The sequence below is a fragment of the Polyodon spathula genome, chromosome 29 (genome assembly GCF_017654505.1).
Source record: "Polyodon spathula isolate WHYD16114869_AA chromosome 29, ASM1765450v1, whole genome shotgun sequence".
Lineage (NCBI taxonomy): Eukaryota > Metazoa > Chordata > Actinopteri > Acipenseriformes > Polyodontidae > Polyodon > Polyodon spathula.
In genome coordinates, this window is record NC_054562.1 from 6,162,453 (window position 1) to 6,182,628 (window position 20,176).

A 20,176-nucleotide genomic window follows, 5' to 3' on the forward strand; every position below is an offset into this window, starting at 1 on the left:
CACATTTATGAGTCATGGGGCGGGAGTTAGAGAGTCGTGAACCAATTGGAATGGATATACGTCTTCACTTGGAAATAAAACCAAGGACAGTAAACCGAAGAGCAGGACAATGAATCCCATGAGTCAATGCGCGTATGGCTACAGGCGCCATCATTGGAGCCCACTCAAGAAGTGGCGTGCAATTGTAATACAGACCAAAGCATTGGAAAATGGTGTGTTGTGCAGCCCCAAAATGCTCCAAAAGGGGCGATAGACGACAGAAGAAACGGACTTTCCGTTTCCCAAAAGATAGAAACAGATGTAAGGAATGGGTCGTGTCAATTAACAGAGTAGGACCGGACGGGGTGTCGCTCTGGACTCCGACTCCGGGTTCCAGGCTGTGTGAGGTAAGTAGTTAACTTCCCAGAGAACTTCATTCATTATTCATTGAAAGACTGTCAAGTGTTTTCTCAAAATGGGTGTTTGTATTCATTTAACCAATCTTAAAAAAAAAACAAAACAAAAAACAGCACTATTACTACTGCCCCCTCGTGTTTGAGTTGTGAGGTGCTCCTGTCTGGGGAGGGTTGATCATCTCATGCTACAATTGACACGTTATGAAAAAAACGTCAGCTTTTACTTTTATTATAAAAATAGCTGTCAGTTTTTGTGATTCAGTTATGAAGATTTAAGGGTGTCGCTAGAATAGATTTTTACTGGGGCAAATTTTTTTTTTTGTCTAAAAACAACCCTGCATATCCTGTTCATGTTAAGAAGTTGAAAGTTATCATCATATGAAGCCTGGAAACTATTAATCTAACTCTTTTTACCCAGTGACCCACCTTGGATGATGTCTGAAATTTAAAATAAATAAATAAATCTACCAGCAAAAATACACCAACTTAAAATGACCATATTTACACTGTCAGAAATATGATATTAAAAGGACAAGAATAGAACATAAATATGAATAAGTAGATGGGTTTATACCTTCCTTGAGAGACATGCGTTTGGTTCACTGCTACTTAAGTTAACGCTGAGACTGGTGACACTGATGCTAAAGGTGGAATTGGTAAGACTGGTGCTGGCACTGTTGGACTGGTAACACTGGTGCTGGCACTGTTGGACTGGTAACACTGGTGCTGGCACTGCTGGACTGGTAAGACTGGTGCTAACACTGCTGGACTGGTAAGACTGGTGCTGGCACTGCTGGACTGGTAAGACTGGTGCTGGCACTGCTGGACTGGTAAGACTGGTGCTGGCACTGCTGGACTGGTAAGACTGGTGCTAACACTGCTGGACTGGTAAGACTGGTGCTGACACTGTTGGACTGGTAAGACTGGTGCTGGCACTGCTGGACACTGGTGCTGGCTGGACTGGTAAGACTGGTGCTGGCACTGCTGGACTGGTAAGACTGGTGCTGGCACTGCTGGACTGGTAAGACTGGTGCTGACACTGCTGGACTGGTAAGACTGGTGCTGACACTGCTGGACTGGTAAGACTGGTGCTGACACTGCTGGACTGGTAAGACTGGTGCTAACACTGCTGGACTGGTAAGACTGGTGCTAACACTGCTGGACTGGTAAGACTGGTACCGATGCGGCGTCCTCAATGTACACTATGCACATGGGGCTTGTACTACTATTTTAATGCCCTCTACTCAGCCAGTTTTTTGAGTAACTTGTGCAGAATGGGTTATTTCTGTATTTGTTTATGATAAATAACAGTGCATTTATGCTGGAATAAATTTGGAATATTTTGCATTTGAACGACCTTAATTATCAATTGCAGCCTACCAGTGATTCAGTCACATCAAGTGGGCTGAAATGCAGGCTGGAAAACCTTCCGAGTCTGTATCAATTTAATCCTGATAGCAGCGTACGAAACGGGTGATCCCGGTAATTGGTTTAACTGATCTGAACAATTGGTACCGGACAATCATGTTGTAGTTTTATTTGATTACGTGAGATCTAAATAATGTTCATATAGGTTTTTGTTTTATTGTTTAATTATGTCTCAATCCTAAAATTCAAGAGTGCGTTTGTAAAATCTAAAAATGATGGACCCTGGGCCTTAGATGTATACAGACTTTAATTTAGGATTCCTGCAGGTTCTGTTCAGTATCTTATCTCGTTTTATGTATATTTCTTCTTGTTACAGGACCATTTTTCAAGTGCCCAGTTTGACAGCAATGGTTTCCTCAAACGTAGCGCTGTACCAGATAAGGATCTTGGCGCTCCTGTAAGACCAAGCAGACGTACCGAAACTAGTCAACAGGAAGCAGTACAAGTATGCTCAACCACAGCGGTGTACAGCGTGACTGACCATTCCTACTGCAAGCTGATTGTGGGTGACCATCCTCTCGGACATGAAGTTTCCACCAACGTGGATTCTGATGCATCAAAAGACGGCACTGAGCATTCCTGTTCTGAAATGAATGCAGCTGATCCATCTGTGGAAGATGGGTCCTCTGTCAATGTCCATTCAAATTCACCAAAAGACACTACTGATCTTTCCGCCTTTGAAACTACTGTGCATCACCCTTGTGTGGAAGATCCATCCTCTTTCCACAACAGTGTTGATCCACCAGAAGATATATCAGAAGTAACAGTGCAAGCCTTTGACAGTGCCAAAGACAGTCCATCACAAGACAAAGATCTATTGATAGAGAGTCTCAAACTGGAATTGGAGAGAAAGGTAAGTGCGTAATCATTCCGTTCAGATGCTTAAGTTTTACTGCCAGAAACAATTAAGGGCAGATAGTTCCACGTACATTTTTTTTTTTGTAGGAACGGATGCTGGCCCAAATCTTCCGTCCGGATCAAATAGAGTGGCTTGAGAGCAGGTAAACAAAAGGCTGCAAATTGGTTCTTTTTTTTTTTTTTTAATGTTTAATGGTTGCACGGAATACCAAACATGGTTCTGCATTTGTTTGAGGAGTTTTGAAAAATCAGTCAATTCAAGTCTTTAGCCTTTACATATTCATTGTGATGGGATTTTACAGACTCACACCTGGCTCAGGGCATGATCTCTACAAATGGTCTTCAGAGACACTTAGTAACAGTTTGAAGATCAGAATTGCTTGTGGACTGAACGGATACGAGTACCTGAGAAAGGGTAAGTTAGAATTTCAATTTTATTTTCCAGCAGTACATCAATATCCTGTATATGTTGCAGTCAATATATACATTTAGTTATTGACTCATTTTATCAATAAAACAGGCATGTGTGGAGAGGGTTGTCTGGGATCAAAGGTCATTGATCATTTGTGGGACCTATGACCTTAATCATGTGACAAGGGAGTCATTTATTGTTGATGACAATTTGAGGCAATGTGTTGACTTAATTTGCTTTCATTGCCTGCCACTTTTGTGAATAGAAGGGGACTAATGTGAAATATGTTATTGTAAGTCAGTGATTATGCTCTACTTTACAGAACTCAAGTATCCAATCCCAAGCTACCGCACGATAACCCGACATTTTGGGGCCGTTAAGTTTGCCCCAGACATTTAATATGAAATTGCACCTCCCAGAAATTGCTCTCCTTGCAATTTTGAAGGTAAGGTGGAGTATACACAGAATGATTAGAATACCTGAGACAGATATAATTTGATTTGCATTCTTCTCTACATAAACATTAACAGTTCTCTGTATGAAGACAACATTTCTAACGTGACCAAAAGACCACGTCTTCATTGTTGCACAATGGTACATTATTACAGAGTTGCTGAATGTTCTGTCTTTTTTTCATGTTTCTTTTTCTGGTAAATGGGTAATGTATTCTGTTCCTCCATGGCATTTCTGTCTTTGGTCCTTGTATTCTGTTATTATTATGCAAAACTTATATATTTAGAACATTTTTTAGAGTACTCAATTGCTTTATCCACAGATTTCTTACCCAGTTTAGAATCTCCATTTATGTTCCATCACTGCAGCAACCCCACAACAGCTCAGGAGAACTGAAGGTCGGTGGACATCCTTCGATACCAACACCTAGTAAGTTGCCTCTTTGCACCCGGGAATTCAAGAGCGGGTGTCGACGAGCTACCTGCCTCGAGGACAAATGCCAGCCCTGCATGTGTCCATCTGAAATCACTGAGTGCCTGGCCTGTAGGGTTTGCTGTAGAGCAATGAGGAGAGTCCCTGCTAGATTTGCACCCTGCTGGTGCACCAGAGCCAATGCGGTGTGCCCTCTGGAACCCCTATCAAAGACCACGACTTCGCACAGACTGGAACCTCTGCCCTCATGACTGTATGACTCACTCTGCTCACCACGCAGCCATGCTTTTACCAGGTAAGCCGCTCGGCCCCCCATGTAAATATTTAATGATGCGAGTTCCCTCTTCTAAAAAATGAAAGCGGTTTGAGAAAAAAAGACTTGCTTCCTGAATCACTGCAGCGAGGGGTTGAATTGAATGAAAAAAGAGAACTAAAAACCCAGTGGAAACAGGAAATGAGGATTCCTATTGATGTTGACACCTGTTGAAGATTCTAACCTCACTTCCCCTATTGCTCTAAAAGTTATATTTTATTTAAATAAAGTTTAATATAAAAAAGACTCTGTTTTAGTTCTTCGTCCAAATACAGTTTTTGATCTTTAGAGGTTACATATATATATATAAATAAATAAATAAATAGTTCCGTTCCTCCAACTAGGCGGAAGGCCTTTCAGACATTACAGTATCATTTAAACCAAAGAATATACATGTTTAGCTTATATAAAGGTTATACTGTAGTAAGAAACAAATATATTCCAGGGAACCTGTAAAGTGAAATAATTCAATGTTTGTCTCAGGCACACAGTATAATTCTGGAAGGGCATTAGACCTTCAAAAGATAAGGCTTAGTCTTTGGCAATTCACCATTCTACAGAATGTGTATGCTGTAAAATAGGGCATATTTACAGGGCAATCTACACACCACTGCATTCTACATACATACAATGATTTATAGCACGCTTGATAAGACTGTTTGATATGTTTGTGTGGAATTTTAATATGCAAAAAAATTCGATCCAAAATGCAATTAATAACATGCATCATTTGCATGGGGAATTTCGAGAATAAAATGTAATAAGAAATCAAAGATACATTTTAGTGAAAATTCCACATTGGTTTTGTTCTTTGATATCTAAAGATTCAACACGGTTTATTGTTATAGATTAACTGTATAATAAGGGAACAAAGCAGAAACAATATTCATATTCTTTAAAATAAACTTCCCTCGCTGTATATCAAGAGAAACACAAAGATGAAGAATACAAGCTGTAGTTTATATACACATATATTACAATAAAATCTCTTCAAACTGAACAAAGTGAAAGTACACAGACTGACTATGAAAGCAAAGATTAAACGATATCGATTGTCGTGTTCTGTTGTTTGGGCACATACAAAACAATATCTTTGTCAGACAGAATAGTTTGTAAACTGCAGTACTGAAGGAGTTAATAAACGCGCTGCCAGCGACCCTGTGCAACCTACCTTACTGAGATTGCAGAGAGCTGTCACAGTTCGGCGCAGGCGCATGTGCAGTGGGTTGGTTATATTCCTAGCAGTGCCAGCGACGTGTACCGCTGTTTGCATTGAAAAAGGTTTGTGTTTTTTGTCTCTGTTTATTAAGGTAAACAATTATACCTACGCAACAGCTTGTCGGTTTTAATCTTTCGTGATATAAACTGGTGCTTTTATTTATTTTAGTAATACACAATTGAAGTGTGTTTGTACTGTGCAGTGCGTGTGGGTCAGTAATTAAGCAATACAATATGAAACCAAACAGGGGGCTTTTGGAAATACGTGTCCAGAGGGCACAGCAGTTAAAAGCGTTGATCTTTTCTTAAGGGTTATACTATTAATATGTCACACACATTTTAAAATTCTCACACTGCGCTATTATTAAAGTACTATTCGTATGGGAGAATGTGTAACCCTTGTTCAATATATGAGCTTCGTTATGCAATGTCTATTACTGTTTAAAGATGTGAAGAGTAACATACTCCTGGCTTCCTACTCCTAACTTTTTTCCCCCCAGTCTGGGCCCCTTTAAAAAAAAAAATAATAATAAAAAAAAATTAGTTGAACAAGAGCTCCAACTATCTGTTAGCAACGCTATCTGTCCAGGGTAGTGGGGCGTGCAGCCAGCGCGGAGCTGCGGGAGTGGGGCGTGCAGCCAGCGCGGAGCTGCGGGACTGGGGCGTGCAGACAGCGCGGAGCTGCGGGACTGGGGCGTGCAGACAGCGCGGAGCTGCGGGACTGGGGCGTGCAGCCAGCGCGGAGCTGCGGGACTGGGGCGTGCAGCCAGCGCGGAGCTGCGGGACTGGGGCGTGCAGCCAGCGCGGAGCTGCGGGACTGGGGCGTGCAGCCAGCGCGGAGCTGCGGGAGTGGGGCGTGCAGCCAGCGCGGAGCTGCGGGACTGGGGCGTGCAGCCAGCGCGGAGCTGCGGGACTGGGGCGTGCAGCCAGCGCGGAGCTGCGGGACTGGGGCGTGCAGCCAGCGCGGAGCTGCGGGACTGGGGCGTGCAGCCAGCGCGGAGCTGCGGGACTGGGGCGTGCAGCCAGCGCGGAGCTGCGGGACTGGGGCGTGCAGCCAGCCCGGAGCTGCGGGACTGGGGCGTGCAGCCAGCGCGGAGCTGCGGGACTGGGGCGTGCAGCTAGCGCGGCTGAAACATGATAAATTCAAGCATTGTGACCGGAAAGACCTTGGTGTTGTGGGACTCCGCTCTGTCAGCAGCTAGACAGTGTGGGAGGCGATCAACACGGAAAACAGAATGCGTGGCTGCATAGTCAAAAGTTTAAAGTACAAATCACGGGACGGTTAGGGCAAGGTTGTGTAATGAGACCGCACATGAAACACTGTGTTCACAGCTGGATTCTGCATTACAAAAACAACACGGAGAGAGTCCAGTGCAGAGCTGCTAGAGCAATCCCAGGGCTAGAGGTATGAGTTGTGAAGAGAGATTTGAGCTGAGTGTCTTTATCCTAGAAGAAAAGGGTTAGGGAAGTCTTTTATGAAGTTTTTAAAATCCTAAAAGGAGTTAACCCTTGCTAATGGCTTTTTTTTTTAAGTCCTACCCAATTTTTACACTGTGTAACAAATTATTATTATTATTTTTTTTTGTTCCTGGGTAGTAAGTGTTATTTCCTAATTGCTTATGCCTCAAAAGTATAGAAAATGGCTATTATTCCCCACAAACTTTGCTTTTGTGACCAGGACAGTGATATTTCAAAATATCACTATTTCCAATGGGGAAAACGGGCAAATGTGTGTCTTTTCGTTCACATAAAGTCAGAAAAAAACAACATATGAATCCAAATTAACATGTATTTATACTAAAGTAATAGAAAAATGACTACAAAAGATTTAGAAGTGAGTAGTTTTTTGAGATTTACGATTATACTGTAAATACATACTTTAGACCTGGGTGTGTGTACTACATCACTTGCATACCAAATGAACTGACCAGAATTCAGGAAGACATGAGAGAGGGTCCTTCATATTGTAATTGTACATTTGTCTTTTTAAACACAGACTGACACAGTATTGATTGTCATGGATACGAAGGAAAGTTTGAAGATGGAACCTGTTTCCATTAAAGAAGAGGTTATAGAGGAAGAGTGCTTTTGCGTTCCACAGCGGGTAACAGAACAGACGTCTGTAGGAGAGGAAGACTCTGATGTGAGAGCTGTCCATATTAAAGAGGAGGCCCAGGAGCTAGACCCCAGGTCTGAGCAGTGCAGCGGCGGTCCTGCTCCGCTGGGCAGTGTGCATGTTAAAGAACAGGATACCTGCTCTTCTGCTGAAGAGGAGGGCCCAGATCTGGAGTCTGCGCAGGGGGAGCATCGCCCCTCTCAGCTGGAATCTCTCCAGATTGTTCAAGTAGAAATAGTTGATGTGAAAGAAGAAAACCCAGCAGAAGAAACGACAACCAATGAAGGGGAGGAACTTCCTTCTACTCACTGCAAAACATGTAAGTATAAACGAGTAACTGAGGCACAGTGAGTTTCTTACGGACTATGTTCTTGTTGTGCTTTTCTTATAATTTGTTTAACCCTTTCAGATGATACCAGTGTGTTTTCTGGACTATGCTGGTCGAAGGCAGCCTTGTTCTAGTGCCTTTCGTCATGTCAGACTCCTGGAGTTTGTGTGCCAGCTCCCGTCGGTGTGGAGATAGCACTGAGAATTGGATGCTTTTTGTGTTTTATAGGGATGTCGAATCTATTTAGGGTAAAAGATATCATTGTAATGTGGAAGTAAGGTGTTTCTTGTGAACGCTGCAGGGGGTTCTAGATCATGTCCTTCAGATGAGACGTTAGACCGAGGTCCTATTGTAAGAGACTCTGCAGCTGCAATTGTTGGTGCATAGTTCACCCCCTGGTCTCTGTAAGTCGCTTCGGATAAAAGCATCTGCTAAATGACATGTTAAAAATGGAAAAAGTAATTAGTAAATGACTGTCTAAATGTGAACTGTGTAGTAATCTGTCTGTCTGTCTGTCTCACAGTGGGTGCAGACCCGGAATGTCAAGCCCATTCATGTCCTCACTGTGAAATCTCATTCACTCGGAAGCAGTACCTGGAGAAGCATATCAAGGGCACACACAGAGAGGAGTATGTGCAGATGCTGAGAGCTCCGTCCTCCCAGGTCTGCCACCACTGTACTGTATGTGGGAAGACATTCAGTAAGTCTGGAAACCTCAAAGCACATCAGAGAATTCACACGGGAGAAATGCTGTATCACTGTACTGAGTGTGGGAAGGGTTTCAGTCAGTTAGGAAACCTCAAAACGCACCAGCGAATTCACACAGGAGAGTTGCCTTACAGCTGCAGCGAGTGTGGGAGGAGTTTTCGGGTGTTAGGAAACCTTAAAAAACACCAGCGGATTCACACAGGAGAAACTCCCTACCACTGCAACGACTGCGAGCGCAGCTTCAGTCGCTTGGAGACCCTGAAAGTTCACAAGCGGATTCACACAGGGGAGACCCCGTATTGCTGCTCTGAGTGTGGGACGTTCTTCAGTCACTCCACCACACTCAAAGCGCACCAGCGCGTTCACTCTGGAGAGACCCCCTACCCCTGCACCGTATGCGGGAAGAGTTTCAATAGATCAGGGAACCTTAAACAGCATCACCGCATTCACACCGGGGAAGCACCGTATCACTGCTCTGTGTGTGGGAAGAACTTCAGAATCTCGGGAGACCTCAAAAAACACAAGCGCATTCACACAGGAGAGAAGCCCTATTACTGTACTGAATGTGGGAAGAGATTTACTTATCTGTACCAGCTGAAAATTCACAGCTGTGGCTGTGTATGAAAATATAAACTCCTGTAATAATATGTAGCAGATAATTAATTAATTCAGGGTCTTGATTAATTCAGGGTCACATTGTGCATGGCATAATCCACTGAACGTATAATCACAGCACATACACCTGTCAAACAGCAGCAAATTCAACATGTTTTTTCCAACCAGGTGTGCTAGCAGAACTCTTTTGTTCAATGGAAGGGGAGCACTGACTAAATCAGGCAACACTATTGCCAGTTTTCGAATATGGCAAATATTAGAGCTGTTCTGCTTCTCCTAAACCACAAGGTGGCACATGTGAGTCGCAGGCAGTAAACTGCTCTTTCTTTCTGGCTGCTGCCTGTCCTTTTCATGTTGATTTCATGAAAAATAAATACCACAAGCAAATGTGCTTTATTGAGTTTAGTTTTAGCCAGAAATATGCAGAGTGCAGTTTTTATTGTTAGCGCACTGTTTTGGCGCTTGAGAGAGCAGGAGGTCGGGCTCATGTAGAGAGTCATGCAGTAATTGCATGCAAAACAAACACGCTGTTTACTTGCATAATTCAATCACTCGGGTAAACTCATGAGTGATGAAAAATGACAGCAGCTTGAAGCACTGCCGGGACTGTCTCTTATGCAGAATTCATTTGTAAAATCAGCAATATGCTTAAGTATGCATATAACTATGACTATATTTAATCCTGCACTTCACCCAATCTGTAGTATCTTGTGTTTCACTTGCACTTGTATCTAAACCTGATATAACTATCAACAGTGTTATCTGCTCTTGAACTGCACCGATATCAAATCGTACTGTTATTTGTATTTGCTGTTACTGAAGCCATTGTATTTTGCATCTTGCTCTTAATTGTATTGTAATTCTTGATATGCATTTTTTGTATACAACTGTCAGTCGCCCTAGGTAAGGGTGTCTAAGAAATAAATAATACCTCATTTTAGTCAGAGTACAGGCACTGTTGCAGGAGGGAACATGAACTGGATACACTGCGATGTTCAGAAGAAATACTCTCTCCTGGTGACCATTCCTGAGTAAAAGTAATTTCCTTCTTTATTGACCTAGGATGTGTGAATAAAAAACATCAAAACTACCAGGAATGTGTTGAAGAGAATAAAAAAAATAGCTTTGATCTGGAGAACAGCAAATACAGCAAAGGGAAGAAATGTGTTCATTGTGAACAGTGCAGGGGGTTCGGGGTCATGTTAAAAATGGAAAGGGTAATAATTACCAAATGACTTTCTAAATGTGAACTGTGCAGTAACCTCTATCTCTCTCTCTCTCCTCTTTTCTCTCGCACGGCGGATGCCTCATCTGTAATCGCACATTTCCTTAAGATGTAATTGAACAATAACTTAGTTGAAATCTAACCAGAAAAAAAAAAAAATTAATTACAGAACATCCGTTGACTTTGTCAGCACTCTCACTGGTGCTAGTTCCTGTGTGTTAAATCTTATTGTAAATAAATAACAACAGTAAAACCTGTCTAATGCAGCCCCTGTACATCCTGCATGCAGGGTATGGGCCGTGGGTAATGTACACACACGGTCAAATCACACAATGACAAAGCGGACACTGTTGCTCTTTTTTAAGTCAGTCAAATTGAGAAATTACCTGGGAATAGTTCTGAAATCATGAAGGACACCAGAGCTGATCCTATACTATCTCAAGTCTTGGAGATGGGGTCAATGGGAGTACAATGTTATGTTTGAACTGCGCATATGTGTTTGTGTGCGAACTGATGACAATAAAGGTCCACTTTGAACCCTCTGTCTTCTTGTCTGGAGAAATAACACTAAAACCACTCCATGAACGAAGAAAAATATATATGTGTGTGTTAATATATGCATTACATGTATGACATTAAAATGAAAGTATTGTTATCGTGGATTTTAATTAAACTTGCATCCAAATGAAATAATATCACGTCCCATCAGCAGTACTAGTCAACCCCGTTAATTACTAATTATTTACCAAACCTTAATCATAGTATCAGACAGTACAACCTTTACAAACGTTTACCTGGAAGAATGCTTTGCAAACTTAACACCGCACGTTGAAGCAGGTGTAATGGTACCGAGTATGAAAACATAGTACTAAATGCACAGAATCATAATCGGAAAAATGAAAAATCAAAGTGAAAATATGCCGTTGGAACTTAATTTAAGGGAGTCTACATCAGTTAATATATATTTATATATATATATATATATATATATATATATATATATATATATATATATATATATATATGTATTTGCTAAAAACCTGGTAAATGCACAGGATAACTACAGCTGGATAAAATGACACGTGTCACGTTTTTAAACAGCAAGCACTGTTCGTATTTCTGCAAAAATATTAGTTGTTTCAGTACAGTTCTGTAATCATTAAGTTCCATTTTTTATTAAAATTCGCGCATGCGCAGCAAGGCGACAGCGACTTGTATTCTCCCGGTCTGCAAATTTTCGCGTGAGACCAGTTTTTAGTTTACCATAAAATAAAAACAAGAAGGTTTATTAAGAAACGAATATACATTTTTTTGTTATGTCAGACAAAATAAGCGTTTTTTACTGATGTATTATTGCCTTTTAATAGAAATACCAAGTGTGAATCTCCCAGAAGCCACCAGTATGAATATATTATCACAGGCGCTCTCCTGGTCTAACTTTATTAGGTTTTCGAGTTAATAATATCAAAATGCTGCATATTTCATACACAGAACTGGTCTATTGTTTTTATTAACGTGATGTGTCTTTCATAAGTTATTACATTAAAAAAAAAAAAAATAAAAAAATAAATAACAATATAGCCACCGCCACTGTAAAAGCGACAGGCGCAGTTGGGCAGGGTTGGCGTGACGTAGGTTTTTCGATCCTTCTGGTTCAGAAAAAATGATGAATGGGTTAATCACGTGGTTCCTGCGTGACGTGTGCCGCCTTTCAATCTTGTTACGACTGGCACAGCACCCTTCTGATTCTGAACCGCGGGCGATGCGTTATTCGTTGCAAGAAAAACAGATGATCCTTCTGCTTTTATTGCATCTATTAAAAATGAGTTGTTGCTCATCACTTCACACATTAGCCGTTTGTTGGTGTTTCTCAGTATTCAACGTCCTATTGGATGTTTTCCTAGTTTGATTGTATTGGAAGTTGATTAATGACAAGCACGCTTTTTTCTCACAGTAGGCCTGCACCATTCTTCATTTTCTTGTGTAGTTCTATGTATGCATTTCTGTATTTCTTTATAGATGCGAGAGATGCACACTCCGCGTAGTTTTAATATAATGCATCCAAATGTGTTAGTATTGCATTTGTGTTGACAAACTCACACCAAATGACTGTATATTGCAATGCGTCATCTACAAACGAGTTTATTTATACAGTAAATATCTGCAAAAGAGCTGGAACGGCATTCGGTTTGATGCATTACAAACGCATGCCATCTGTTGCACAGAGAGGTTACTCCAATTCAAAATTCAACCGCTGATGCACGGGGTGGGGGGTGGTAATCTGTAATAAAACAGAATACTGTTGGTTACTTTAACGCTTGTGTAAGCAACATTCTGTTAAAATCTATTTACTAACACACCTGAATCCCAACCTGAAGACGCTCTCTTCTTTCTTCTCGTTTTTTTCTTCAGTCTCAGGTAGCCCGAGAGGTGAATGCCTTTGCTGAACTCTCACGAGATTTTGTGAGAGTGACCGACCCTAACCGACATGGCTGCCTCCTGAGTACACGTGTGGGAATTCAGAGAAGAAAGCTAGGAAGCTTTTTCAAATACCGTACTGATCAAATTCACGGCATTGAAATTAATCTGACTTCACCACTACTTAGTTATACATCTTTTCGCGTAGACCAAGAAAATGCAGCACGACGATGTAAGTAGCGATTTGACCGCAAGTCGTGTTAACACGTTAGGTCTGGTCGGGTTTGTATCTACGAACAACACTGTTAGTTAATATAATTATTAATAAATTCTGTGTTTTTAGCGACTCTGCCAATTCACACATGTTTTAAAAACTCGCGGGTATTCATACACGTGGAAAGCAAATGCTGCTAACTTCTCGATAGTGCCGATTTATATATTATACACAGATTTGTGTAGAAATGTGGCTGGTATCTGTGAATGTTAGATTTGGTCTGTATTGGTAAAAATCAGTGTTTATTTTAATAACATTTTTTTAATTTGGTTTGTGTATTTTTAAGATGCGCTGATGTAATGAGTAGCAAACGTAAGCACACGAGAAAATGAAAACAAAGTGTTTGTTTACCACAGATCAAACAGGAATTATGCTTTTTGGATAACTTCGAGGTCTTTGTGCCAGACGATTCAATGGTGAAAATATTAGATTTGTATTTATTTTATTAATATGGTAATGTATTTTTCAATCAGGCTGTTTACATATCTAATGCTGTGTCACTATTCTTGTTTCAGGTCATTTGGGATATCCTTGGAAACAAACAGTTCTGCTCATTCAAAGTCAAGTAAGTGTAACTGTCTGATGAGACTTGTGTAAAGCTGCAGTGACCAGCCAGCATGAGGAATGGATTGAGTTGACAGTCCTGTTTGTTTACATCATATACATGTTTTTGTAGCTGTAGGGGCACAATGGTAGTATTTCTTCAAAATTACAAGAATCAGAATTTTTGAAATTCCAGAAGATATTGGACTCTGATGTTAATGTCAGTTTGGAGTATTCAAGGTGTGAATGATTTTTAACTAATTAAAAGTCCCATATGATCCGCACACGGCTATTTGAAGAGTGGCGATTAAAAAAATAAATAAATAAATGCGCCGTGCAAACGTTTCAGGTGGCATGACCATCCTATGTGCTAGCGAATGAAGAACACCTGAGTATTTAGATCTTAATTCAATTAAAAACAAAACGTGCACAGATCAATTAATGTTAATATATTGATAGACATGAGAGGTAATATAGTACTAAACACTATTATAAAATTTAATTAGAGGACAAGTTACAGACAAATTCAAATATAACAATGGCAGAAATACAATCAGTTAAATACATCATATTGCTAATTATTGAATTAAGATCTATTGATTAGACTTTAAGTTTATGTAGATCTACTAAAGCCAAAATAATAAAAATGAACACTGATATTAATATACAAAAAATATGTAAGTGCTATGTGGGCATAGTGGCGATGGAGCCAAATGGTAACAAGTCTTAAGTATAATGTAATGAATTATCAAATCAACATTAATGATATAAAGAATACAAAGCAATACAGAAATAACAGTATTACTTGTATATTTTTAGGTAACATGATAATCCAAGTTCTTCATTATTTTTTTTCCCCATTTTTAGAACAAAAAATCAGAACTTTTGTCGGAATGAATACAACATCACAGGCCTGTGTAACCGATCGTCATGTCCGCTGGCTAACAGCCAGTATGCCACAATCAAAGAGGAGAAAGGTAAACACAGCTGCACTTCATATATAATGAACTGTGCACTGATTCTAGCTAAACACATCATTCCGTATATATACTACCTGCTCTGCCCGTCCGGCAGCTTTCAAAGAAGCATGTTACAAGGTTATACAAAACTCTCACTGAGATGGAAATAAGACTCCCACTGGATAGCAGTTTCAGCCATTCCTGATTTTACTATGAGTTTTTATTAAGACACACCTGAGCTTGCTACCTGTACACTGTGATAATTAAGCCAGTAGTAAAATCTGGAATAGGTGAATCTGCTCTGGAATAGGAGTCATACTTGCACCCTGTCCCAGTTTGCATGCATTACTTCAATGAAGTGTAACGACTACCTGTGTAATCTCACCTGCACTGGTTTTCCACCCCTTCATTGCCTTCTTTCCTGTCACTAACCCACCAGCTTTCTCCCCTTATGATTGACATGCGTAGAACCTGAAGACACACAGAAGTGTACAAGTGTAACAGACTGGCTGAGAGTCAGGCATGGGAATTGAGAGCTTAGTATTATACCAGCTGTACCTTCTTTTTAAAAGAAAATATATGTTTGCTATAACGTGTGCTTCTTTCACAATTGCTCATATGAAATCTTTCTTTTTTGTAAGATGTTACACACATATCACAGTTTAGGGAGTCTAAAATGGTCAGGTGTGGTATTATTTGTAAATTTATAATGAAGTTGACTTGAAACTTGGGGTTGAAAAGGCAAAATTCACAGGTAACTCGGAATACTCTACTAGCAAAGCATTGAAGGGTCAATCTTAGTTTGGTAGTTTCACAGTTATGTGTTGATTACAGTATTCAAATGCTGCAGTGTAGTATACACATGGCACTGTATTAATCAGTTTTAAACGTGTTTTATTTCCAGGCCAGTGCTTCCTGTATATGAAGGTCATAGAAAGAGCTGCTTTTCCAGCCAGAATGTGGGAAAGGGTAAGTTTTGACACTGTTCCTACACAGACACTATAATGTGTTAATTAGAAGTACAATTCATGTTTTTGATAGAAACCTTATACTCTTACCACTCTGTAAAGAAGTGTGTCTTACCACTCTGTAAAGAAGTGTGTCTTACCACTCTGTTGCAAGTCTGTCGCCACTTAATTCTGAACTGGGTCCTCTGGTCCTAATATTTGTTCTGTGTTTAAGTGGCTGGGGTTAAGTTTGTCAGCTCTTGATACATTTTTCAAGACTCCATGAAGCCCACCCGTAATTCTTGTGTGATCTAGGCAAAGTAAATTCAGTTCTCACACCCTTCTTCAAAGCCCATCCCTTTGCAGCTCTGCGATTATTGCAAATGAAGTGAGAGAAAGGAACTTTACATCTTAGTAAAAACGGTGCCTTTGCTTTCATTTTAGGTGACCAGAATTACAATAAATAATCAAGACACACAAAATGATGAATGCCATTTGAATGCCCGATTAGTGGTCTAACCACAGCGTGGCTGCACATACTGTTTACCCTTTCCAGGTAAAGCTGAGCAAGAACTACGAGAAGGCTTTGGAACAGATAGATCTAAATCTCATCTATTGGCCTCGCTTCCTCCGACACAAGTGTAAACAGCGCTTCACCAAGATCACCCAGTACCTGATCCGAATCCGCAAGCTCACCCTCAAACGACAGTGAGTACGACACTGAGCGGCTTCCGTGCTGTTACAAACTCAATAGAGCTGAATGTAGAACTACTAAAAGAAACTTCAGTGACAGGTGTTTTGACTAGATGCCTTTTCTTCAGGGTTTGAAACTTGAAGTATATCTACAGCTATGGCCAAAAGTTTTGCATTACCCTATAGAATTAACAAATTGTGCTTCATCAAGTAGAATGATAACCTGCTGAATAATGTTACGTTATCATGTTGAATTACACGCTGCTTTGTAGTTTTCCATATACTTGGCGAAAAAACTGACAAATTGAAAAATGTGACATTTTGAAATCTAGCTACTACTGTACTAAATACTGTACTACTATTATGGCTTCTTTTGTGATGTCATTTTGTAGTCCTATGTCTCAATCCTAAAACTCTAGGTGATGCAAAACTTGTGGCCATAGCTGTAGATAGGTTTTTTTTCAGTTTACAAATCAAAGTGCACAGTAGAGCCTAATGTATTGGCTTTGTGTCCTTTTCTAGAAGGAAAATTGTTCCTCTAAGCAGGAAAGTGGAAAGAAGAGAGAAAAGAAGAGAGGTATGGATGATGATGATGATTATGATCGTGATTTTTTGTATTTTTTAGGTGTAGGTTGGAATAAAGGGAATGTTCTTAAGTAATGTATTATGTATTATGTCATAACTGTACCACTGGTGCAATTTTAGATATTTATATTGTTATGTATTCAATACCACATGCTGCTATATTGTTATGTATTCAGTACTACATGCTGATATATTGTGTATTCAATCCTACATGTTGGTATTTCTCTGTTTTAGGAAAAGGCTCTTATTGCAGCTCAGCTGGACAATGCGATTGAGAAGGAACTGCTTGAGAGACTGAAACAGGGCACGGTAAGGACAACACCTTGCATTCAAACTCAAAATGAAGCTTGTTTTGCAGTACCATGAAATTCAACACCTGACACGTTATGTTTTGCTCCCAGATTTGTCCATCATGATGTAACCCGTTTCTAATTTTTGGGTTTCGTTTTGATGTTTTCTCTTTTGGTTTCACGTCCCGCTACGTGGTTATGGCAGTTTCCCGTGCTGTCAAGTGAAGTGTTGCGTATCTGAAGTTTGGCTGATGGCTGTCCAGTCCATTCATTTGTTCTAATCACAAGTGCTATGCTGCAGTGCAGTGAGGTTCATGTTGCCTGTAGCTGATCAGCGGACATGACAGTGTGTTTGTTTTGTGGGTTTCAGTATGGAGATATTTACAATTTCCCGAGCCACGCGTTCGACAAGGCCTTGGAGCAGCAAGACGAAGACGTTGAAACAGATTCATCGGAGGCAGAGGAAGAGGAGGATGATGAGGTGAGTGTGGAAATCCAGTACAGCCATCAAGTGTGGGAATAATCAAATCGACACTTCATTAAAAGAACCAAATAACAAAACCAACAACTGCAATAAAGATAACTGATGGCTTGGCATTTTATGTAGCGTTTGTCTTAATGGCACACAATAATCAGTTTTTATAAAAACTGCATTTAGAATAGCATCATTTAAATGTAATCCTAGGGATAGATTGCCATGAGAATTTAGAATGGTGCTCTTTTGCCAGTGTATGTTAGTAATATTAACAGCTTGTAAAGACTTATGAGTAAGGCTGTGATCTTGTCACGGAAATGTGAATAAAGTCAGTGAAATCTGGAAATGGATGTAAAAACACTTTATTAGGCGCTTCCTTTATTTCCTCTAAAAATACAGTATGTCAGGCAGTGAAAAATACAAATCTGCAAGTATCTGAATTGTTTGGTTGTGTATGCACACAGCAGCAGTTGCATGTGGTGATGTAGGTCAGAGAATGAGACAGCTGAGCGAGCAAGCATGTAAGTGGGTGACAGCTAAAATACAACAAACTGTGAGTCAACTGTTTTCTGTAAAGACAGAAGAACAAATGCATTGGTGAACAGAAGTTAACCGATTTAATCTGGGCACACGTGAGCCTCACAGCACCCCTGGGCATTGTTGCCGTGCAATATCGCCAGTCCGCACCCATAATTTCGATATTTAACATAATGCAATCAAGTAAACATTTAAACTTGTCATTAGTCTTTATATTGTTGGTTTTGGTGTACTATTTGTACTGTTTAAAAGCTCTTATGTGTGTTGCTGTAGCTAAAACCCATATTTATTTGGTGACGTTTCCGTGTGACTGAAAACGGGACGTGTAGCATTGTTATAAAATGTTCTAAATGTGAATGAAGAAATAATTGTTTTAATATTTAGAAAACGCATTTCTTGGGAGGGGGCTAGGCATACTGAAATGTGAAGATCAATTTCTTTAAATACTTCATAAGTGTGTTTCTGGTTGAGCACATACTCCCTGAAGAAGCTCTTGGGAGGCACGGTTTTACAGCTCGTTCTGACTCTCCCCTCTTCTCTGCAGGATGTTGGGCAGAGGGAGTTTGTGGAAGATGACGATGTAGATGAGAGCGACCTAAGTGACTTTGAGGTAAGAAGAAAAATCATTATCTTAAGACCGGGTCTGGTTTGATTCTGGAGAAACACTTATATCAAAAGCAGTTGAAGTTTAAGATAATAACTGACTGGACACTGTGTGTCTCTTGGTAGTATTATGGCATGGTTTATGTATTGAAAATTAAACTGGAAGAAACTGTCTTTACAGGTTGTTTCTTTGTTTTAAAAAAAAAAGATACATAAATATGTATAAACTCTGTGGATGCACGAAACATGTTTGGCTGAGTGATGGGTAGGGTGTATTCTCAGTGGTCAGGAATTCCAAACTGAAAACAGTGTTTCTTTCAGGAAATGAATAAACTGAAGGGCAGCAGTGATGAAGAGGAGGAGAAATCCAGTGATGAGGAGTCTGAAATGGAGGTTGCGAGCGAGGAGGAAGTGGAGGTGGAGGGCGAGTCTGCAAAAGGCAAGAAGTCCAAGGGCAAGGCGCCTCTGAAAGGAGGGATCAGGAAGAAGCGTGCGTACGTGGAGATCGAATACGAGCAAGAGACTGAACCGCCCGCCAAAGAGAAAGCGACATAATGTACTGTGCGCCATCCTGTCCTGTGTATCCAGAGTCACACTGTCTCCTGGACCCACACTGTAGCACTGGGCTGTTGGACTCCATGATAGAATGACATCATACTCATTTCATAATGCGGCCAGCCTCTGCTTTTTTTTCATTTGGTATTCAAGTCCTTTATATTTTTTTGTTCTGTTGACACAGTACCAGTAAGAAAACTTTCAAAGCGGACGAAGCTGTTGAGTTGCATGTATTATTTACATGTCGGCCTTGAAAAAAAACTTAGCAATATCTTAGCAATAACAATTGTGCAATACCTATTTTTGCTGATTGCTTCATTAAGATGTTATTAACGACCAAGTTCTCTTCCAAAACCATAGCAGTTTAAAAAATAAAAAAAAATAGCAAAATGGTGCTATAGATGTGTTCAAGCCCACACTGAAATCTATTTCAGTACTGATTTTCTATCTTTAGTTCCCCAGCATGTGCAAAGGGGGACTAAATAAAACAGACTTCTCCATCTGAAAATATTTTGATATATTCATACATCCCTCCCATTATGGGGATTCCACATTGTGAAAAGTGAACAGTCATAAATGTGTTTATTTTTTCATTTATCCAAAACCATTCACTTTTTGTAACCCTAAAATAAGTTGGGCTGGTTCATTTTTGCATGTGGGTAGTAAAAGAAACAGAGCTGACGTGAATTTTTCTGTTAACGTGAATTATTGATTTTTTGGAAACAGTTGATGAACCCTCATGTCATTGTGTGCACATATAATACCAACATTGCAATCTGTATCATCTTATTGTATC

At 40.2% G+C, this 20,176-nt stretch overlaps 3 protein-coding genes and 1 non-coding gene across 7 annotated transcripts; all 4 read left to right on the top strand.

Annotated features, from left to right (window-relative positions):
• Positions 1–3: 3 nt before the first annotated feature.
• Positions 4–4,537, top strand: LOC121302380. 3 transcript variants are annotated; one of them, XM_041232312.1, is made up of 6 exons: positions 4–386; positions 2,140–2,676; positions 2,769–2,824; positions 2,984–3,096; positions 3,416–3,538; positions 3,869–4,537. In XM_041232312.1, the coding sequence occupies exons 1-5, from the start codon at positions 210–212 to the stop codon at positions 3,490–3,492; spliced, it is 960 nt and encodes a 319-aa protein (XP_041088246.1). In that variant the 5' UTR covers positions 4–209; the 3' UTR covers positions 3,493–3,538; positions 3,869–4,537. The 3 variants fall into 3 exon arrangements, with proteins under 3 accessions (XP_041088246.1, XP_041088244.1, XP_041088247.1); XM_041232310.1 differs by having other exon boundaries at positions 3,915–4,537; XM_041232313.1 differs by lacking the exon at positions 3,416–3,538 and having other exon boundaries at positions 3,915–4,537.
• A 965-nt stretch (positions 4,538–5,502) lies between these two features.
• LOC121302195 (zinc finger and SCAN domain-containing protein 2-like) lies at positions 5,503–11,049 on the top strand. 2 transcript variants are annotated; one of them, XM_041232012.1, is made up of 3 exons: positions 5,503–5,572; positions 7,506–7,944; positions 8,477–11,049. In XM_041232012.1, exons 2-3 carry the CDS (start codon positions 7,527–7,529, stop codon positions 9,283–9,285), a joined length of 1,227 nt encoding a protein of 408 aa, XP_041087946.1. In that variant the 5' UTR covers positions 5,503–5,572; positions 7,506–7,526; the 3' UTR covers positions 9,286–11,049. The 2 variants fall into 2 exon arrangements, with proteins under 2 accessions (XP_041087946.1, XP_041087945.1); XM_041232011.1 differs by lacking the exon at positions 5,503–5,572 and adding an exon at positions 6,614–6,914.
• A 1,095-nt stretch (positions 11,050–12,144) lies between these two features.
• On the top strand, positions 12,145–12,249 carry LOC121302518. Its single transcript, XR_005947711.1, has one exon. It is a non-coding gene; the product is annotated as a small nucleolar RNA U13 (small nucleolar RNA).
• A 643-nt stretch (positions 12,250–12,892) lies between these two features.
• Positions 12,893–20,067, top strand: LOC121302469 (protein MAK16 homolog). The gene is made up of 10 exons (XM_041232470.1): positions 12,893–13,151; positions 13,709–13,758; positions 14,604–14,713; positions 15,600–15,664; positions 16,199–16,350; positions 16,858–16,912; positions 17,155–17,229; positions 17,581–17,691; positions 18,767–18,832; positions 19,147–20,067. Exons 1-10 carry the CDS (start codon positions 13,137–13,139, stop codon positions 19,378–19,380), a joined length of 933 nt encoding a protein of 310 aa, XP_041088404.1. The 5' UTR covers positions 12,893–13,136; the 3' UTR covers positions 19,381–20,067.
• Positions 20,068–20,176: the final 109 nt, after the last annotated feature.

What these genes read in the sequence shown, in the direction of transcription:
- LOC121302195 (XM_041232011.1), top strand. Translation starts at nt 6,810, where the DNA reads ATGAGACCGCACATGAAACACTGTGTTCACAGCTGGATTCTGCATTAC. An exon ending in GAGCAATCCCAGGGCTAGAG is followed by an intron (nt 6,915 to 7,505) that starts GTATGAGTTGTG and finishes TTTTAAACACAG; the next exon opens with ACTGACACAGTATTGATTGT. An exon ending in TTCTACTCACTGCAAAACAT is followed by an intron (nt 7,945 to 8,476) that starts GTAAGTATAAAC and finishes TCTGTCTCACAG; the next exon opens with TGGGTGCAGACCCGGAATGT.
- LOC121302469 (XM_041232470.1), top strand. An exon ending in TTCTGCTCATTCAAAGTCAA is followed by an intron (nt 13,759 to 14,603) that starts GTAAGTGTAACT and finishes CCCCATTTTTAG; the next exon opens with AACAAAAAATCAGAACTTTT. An exon ending in GAAGAGAGAAAAGAAGAGAG is followed by an intron (nt 16,913 to 17,154) that starts GTATGGATGATG and finishes TCTCTGTTTTAG; the next exon opens with GAAAAGGCTCTTATTGCAGC.
- LOC121302380 (XM_041232312.1), top strand. Translation starts at nt 210, where the DNA reads ATGGTGTGTTGTGCAGCCCCAAAATGCTCCAAAAGGGGCGATAGACGA. An exon ending in ATAGAGTGGCTTGAGAGCAG is followed by an intron (nt 2,825 to 2,983) that starts GTAAACAAAAGG and finishes GGGATTTTACAG; the next exon opens with ACTCACACCTGGCTCAGGGC. An exon ending in ATACGAGTACCTGAGAAAGG is followed by an intron (nt 3,097 to 3,415) that starts GTAAGTTAGAAT and finishes TCTACTTTACAG; the next exon opens with AACTCAAGTATCCAATCCCA.